The sequence below is a fragment of the Octodon degus genome, unplaced genomic scaffold (assembly GCF_000260255.1).
Source record: "Octodon degus isolate 3935 unplaced genomic scaffold, OctDeg1.0 scaffold00105, whole genome shotgun sequence".
In the NCBI taxonomy this organism is placed as follows: Eukaryota; Metazoa; Chordata; class Mammalia; order Rodentia; family Octodontidae; genus Octodon; species Octodon degus.
In genome coordinates, this window is record NW_004524681.1 from 4164559 (window position 1) to 4170461 (window position 5903).

General features: G+C 41.9%; 1 protein-coding gene across 1 annotated transcript in view; it reads left to right on the plus strand.

Moving 5' to 3' along the window:
• The window catches only part of Trpm7 (transient receptor potential cation channel subfamily M member 7), a 157140-nt gene that overhangs the window by 35505 nt on the left and 115732 nt on the right, over positions 1-5903 (plus strand). The window contains exon 2 of the mRNA XM_023724061.1: positions 4830-4909. Coding sequence (XP_023579829.1) covers positions 4830-4909 — 80 coding nt within the window. The remainder of the gene's footprint in view (positions 1-4829; positions 4910-5903) is intronic.

Genomic DNA, 5903 nt, shown 5'->3' on the forward strand with positions numbered 1-5903 from the left:
CGTCTGTAATGGAGGAGGTTTTGTTTCTGTTTTTGTTTTTGTTTTTGTTTTTGTTTTTTTGCAGAACCAGGGATTGAATTGAGGCCCTTGCGCTTGCCAGGGAAGCGCTTATTCTACTGAGCCATCTCCCCAGCCCTGTGGGGGAGTATTGATGGTGCCTACTTCATAGGATTGTGGGTGTAAGATAAGTTGAGCACTTGTTTCCCATACTTATGCCCCCCCCCACCACTGCAAAAAAACCCCAAAAAACGCAAGGAAAACTTCCTGAGTTTAAAGCAGTAGGTCAGGAAGATGTGTTAGTACACGCCTGTAATCTCAGGACTTTGGGAGGTTAAGACAGGTGGTTCACAAATTTGAATCCAGTCTAGGCAAGTTAGTGACTTAGTGACACTGTCTCAATAAAAAAGGGCTGAAGGGCCTGGGTTGGAGCCCCAGTGGGAGTCGGGGGGAGGCTGAATTCATTTTGATGGAAATTGTACCTCCTGTGTAGAGTAGAACTACCATATAACTTGTTTTCAAGTTCAGGCATAACTGACATCAGTAAGTATGTGCTGTAAAAGTTCAGTTTGTGGGTATGGAATGTGAGAAAGCCAGGATAAAAATAGCACATCAGCACTCGAACTGAAGTGACAGATCTGCTCCTTGACATTGTTAAAAATGTGGTTCTAGGGAGGCTCTGCGCCTTGGAGCTTTTGTCCAGAGCGCCGACTGACTTAAGTCCTTGGTGTTGAGGTCTCTGCTTTTTGGAATGGACCTAGAAGGCTGGAGCTCCCATTTGTATACAGATGAGCAAGGCTGCACAAGGAGCGAGTTCCATGGGTGAAAGTTCAGTTGTAGGCTTAGGGGGAGATGCTTGTAACCTGTGAAAATAGTGCTGAGCAAGCAGATTCATGAGCATGGAGCTCCATCTGGTATGGAGATGGAAATTTGTGAGTGGTTGTTGTCCAGTGGCAACTGGCCGTGTTGTGGAAGACAAAAAGAAGTGTGAATTTTTTTTTGTGTGTGTGGGGGGGATCAAACTCAGGACCTTATGCTTGTCAGGCAAGCGCTTATACTGCTGAGCTATCTCCCTGGCCCCTGAGTTTGGCTCTTTTAAGATCTCGTGGAGGGCTGAGGCTGTAGTACCATGGTAGAGCATGTGCCTAGCATGAGCAGGGCTGTGGGTTCATTGCCCAGCACTGTGGAAACAGCAGGAGAAGAGACTGGGAGAAGGCACCAACAAGGAAATAAAGTGTGGACTGTGAAGGAGGGATGGTAGTGCTGCTGTGACCCATCAGTGGGCTTGGGACTGAATTTTGACCTTTGGATTTGGAGAATATTGTTGGTAATCTTGTCAAAACTTACTTTAGGAAAGTGGTCGGCTTGAAAACTGACCTCTAAGGATCTTAGAAAGTGGGAAGAAAAGACAAATAATGACACATGCATGTAATCTCTGTGTGTGGTATGCTCAGACCAAGGTTGCCATTAAGATTGAATCCGGCCTGGGCTACATAGTGAGTTCAAGGCCAACCTGAACTACACAGTGAGATCCTGTCTTTAAAAAAAAATAAACCTTTTCCAGTGCTCTTTATTGCAGATGGGGGTACAGAACTGGTGTGAGTAACATGAAGGAAAGTAGAGTCAAAAAAGGTTTGTTGTGCTGTTTTTAAAGATTTGGAGAATAATAGCGTGTCACGTGCTGGTGGGGATGGGCCAGTAAGGAGGGAGCAAGCAGGAGTGGAAGGTAGAGAATGTCCTTGGCTTAGAGGCCCAGGATCAGGGCACCGGAGCTGCACGGTCACCCGACTTGTATGGGAGCAGCACCCCACTCCCTCTCTGGAGATTTAGTGTGGGGTGGGAAGAGGTTGGGTGCAGTTCTCTTTGGGTTGCTTTCTTTTCTGAGTGAAATGGCAAGTGAGAGTGCAACTGTCGGATGAAGGTTTGGGTTGGAACTTTATGAAGAAGAGATGCTAAGAAATCCAAGGGAGCGAGAAAATGTGGCAGGTAAACTGTGATTTTGGAGCACCAGTAAGAAGCATTTGAGGTTCACGATAGGATTTTAAGGTGACTCCAGAGGGCAGTGTTTTGTTTCTGCTAGTCATGTTGACAGTGTAGGCAGTCGCAGGTAGATCACACTGGACGAAAGATGACTTGTCCTATCTGGAAGCTAGAGATTCCTTTCCTCTCCTGGCCCATCTCCCGCCCCCATCTTTTCAGAGTCATGTAAAAGAAGCAGGTTCTTCAGGAGATAAAAGAGTTTACTTAAACAAAAGGGTACTGGAAGGAACCTGGAGCATAGGAAATTTTGGCAATAAAAATCTTTAAGTTTGGAACTGATGATGTGATTTTCATGGCTAGTGGGTCATATAATTTGCCCCTACTTAGTTGAAGGAAACCTTTTTTTAAAAAATGATTCATTTATTGGATACAGGTCTCACTACACAGCTTAGACTCAGAGTGATCCTCCTGTCTCAGCCTCTCCAGCGCTGGGATTACAGGCAGGCACCACCACACCCATTTCGGTGGCTGGCTTGGCCTGTCCAGGGGTTCAGGGGCTGGCATAGCATGTGGTGCCAGGGATCAAACTTGGGTCCTTGCGCTTGCCAAGTAGGCACTTGGACCCCTGAGCTATCTCTCCAGTCCAAGGACACCTTTTTTAATCTTAGTAATTAGAAAATTTGAAGATTAGAATTTTGGAAGCAGAACTAGAGGTTGGGGAAAAATGAAAATTTATCATTAGGGTTCCTGATGGACTCTAAAAGAACCTGGAAGATTCACCCATCATACTTTTGTTTGCCTATAGGTTTCTGGTGGTGCAAATAAAAACATCTCTTGTACTTTCCAAGGATATGTATGTATTGGGGAGGAGGATGGAACCTAAAATCTTGTCTACTCAGTTTTAGAAAATTTCTTCTAATCTTGGTACACAGTCACCAGCAACAGAATACAGAGTCTTAAGACAGTGAAAGCAAACTTTTAGAGACTAAGCGCCAGACTACAACCTCTAGTCCATTTGTGTATCCTGAAGTGCCAACACTGCAGTGAAACCTGAATAATGAGTTTTAGATTAGAAAAAAACAGCTCGTATATTAACATCTTTTGTCTTACAAGAAAAATACAATAACAGGCATGCCATAGGTTCACCACCACTGAACCTAGGGATTCAGGCAGAAGCCTAAGTAGGTCTTTCTAATTTAAAATAATTTCAGGCTTACTGAAGAGTTGAAAGGATAGTATGAAAAATTCTTTAAACTTTGTCAGTTTTTCCCAGTATACCACTTTCTCTTTATTTACCCTTTCCTAGGATATGCCTATTTCTTTTTTTTTTTTTAAATATTTGTGTGTGTGTGTGTGTGTGTGTGGCCAGCTCAGCCCACCAGGGGGCGGGGCTGGCTGGCATGTGGTGCTGGGGGATTGAACCGCGGTCCCTGTGCTTTGCTAAGCTTGTTCTAAGTAGGTGCTTTAGACCACTGAGCCATCTCTCCAGCCCATGGATATGCCTATTTCATGTTTTAGAATGTTTTGGACTTATTAGTAATAGGATTGTTGGTAGAGTTGTTGATCAACAGTTGATAATAGCCTGTTATATTGTATCTTTTCACTCTTCTTATTTATGTTGAGAATCAACTTTTTACCTTATCTTGTTTCTTGGAAGTTGTTTTTGCTTTTTTTCTTTGTTTCTTATTTTTCTTTTTTATTGCTTATCTTTTTTAAGGTTTAGTCTTTCATTGTATTTTTTATTTGCACAATAGCTCATTAAGTTTTAGCCCTTGTTTTCTAGCATGATCCCTTAAGGCTATACGTTTCCCTTAAGCACCATTTAGACTGCACTGAACAAGTTTGAAGTGCATCTCATTTTCATGGTTCATGTCCAAGGTAGGTAGACAGACAGACAGACAGACAGACTGACTGACTGACTGACTGACTGACTGACTGATTTAGAGATGGGGGTCTTACTTTGTAGTACAGACTGGGCCTAAACTCACCCCGCACTGGCCTTGAACTCACAGTGATCCACCTGCCTCAGCCTTCTGAGTGCAGGAATCACAAGCCTGCCCCACCATGCAGGGCAAGAATTTAAAATTTTTTATTATTGCTTTTTTCTTTGATTCTCAAAGTAACTTCAAATATTGAGGACTTAATTTTATTTACATGATGTTGATTGCATTGTTGTTGGTGAATATTTTCTTTTTCTTTTTCTTTTCTTTTCTTTTCTTTTTTTTGGAAGCGGAGATTGAACTCAGGCCCTTGCGCTTGCCAGGGTAGCGCTTATTCCACTGAGCCATCTCCCTGGCCCCTGTGAATATTTTCTGAGAGTATTCAGTAATTGACTGAAAGTTTTTCTTAAATTGTCTTTTAAATGTTCTGTGCCTCTTGAGGTCTTTGGCTTTTGGTCCATGTTTCAGCACACTTGTTTTTTTTCCTTGCTTCTGGTACAGCTCCCATTTAAATCACATTGGATTTAAATGGGATTATTTTAATGTTTACATGTACTATCATCGGTAAGAGTATAGTAACTAGTGGATTAAAACAAAATTAAATACTATAGAACCTATTTTTTTGTTTTGATTTGTGTGGCTTGGGCTTGACGTTGAGGGGTTTCTTATTTGCTACTGTACAAGCAGCTCTCCCCGTGCATTTCTTTCTTTTTTAACCCTGCATTTTCTTGAGAGTCTCCTTGAGTCCATCATGCTGGCCTTGCAGTGGTGACTCTTCTGCTTTCCCCTCCTAAGTAGCCGAGGTGACAGCTGTGCACCACCACACCTAGCAGAACTGTTTTTGTGTGTTTATCATTACATTATTTTCGTTTTATGTTAATGGGATAGCTTAAGCCATTCTTTCTGTTTTAGTCCCAGAAATCCTGGATAGAAAGCACTTTGACCAAGAGGGAATGTGTATATATCATTCCAAGTTCCAAGGACCCTCACAGGTATGTGTTCCTTTGTTTCTTAATGGGTCTTCCAGATATTTAAATGTGAATTACATTCTATTTATTGAAAACAAAAATAATTAAATTATTTGTGGTTCCTGTTGGTTTTTTGATACTGTTAATTGGTATGTTGGGAATGGGAGGAGACAGTGTTATAAGGTAGAGTACTGGATTTTGGCATTTTCAGTGACATTTACACCATAAAACTTCTTCCTCCAAGTGGTCTCCATCTCTGACTCTCTGTTGTGCTCAGATGTATTAGAGATGATTGTTCAGGCTCTCTTTTTAAAAACATAGTCATCTGTCTTGAATTTAAAAATGTTTGTGTATCTTTTTGTTTTGGGGGCATCTATTGAATACACAGCATTGGCTCATGTTAAGAAACCAGTATGAACCTAATAGTCCCTTTTCTGTCCCAGGCATCAAGTCCAGGGCCTGCCTAATGTATAGGCTCGTGCTTTACTGCTGAGCCTCAGCCCACACCCTTATAGGCCTTCCTTTATATGGCTCTCCATTTCCTAGAAAACTTGTCTCCAGAGATAAAATCCTGTCATCATGGATCTCTCTTTTTTTTTTTTTTCTTTAAAATAGCTTGTATTTATTTATTTATTGCCAGCTCCTCCCACCCTGAGGGCAGGGCTGTTGCTGCACATGGTTCCCTGCACCTGCCTAAGCTTGCCTAAGCAGGTACTTTAGACCACTGAGCTATCTCACCCACCTCTAAAATAGCTTTTATATTGGGGGAAAAATTAGAATTTTAAAGAAAGTACACCCCTTGAGATACTTGCTTAAATATTTTTTAAAAATTACTGAAACATTTTTACCTGAATACTAAAAGTAAGATAAACACTTAACACAAATCACAGATAGTATATATATTTTCTAGCCATAAAAAAAGCACCCGGGCTGGCGAGATGGCTCAGTGGTCTAAAAGCACCTACTTGGAACAAGCTTGGGAAAGCACAGGGACCGCGGTTCGATCCCCCAGCACCAC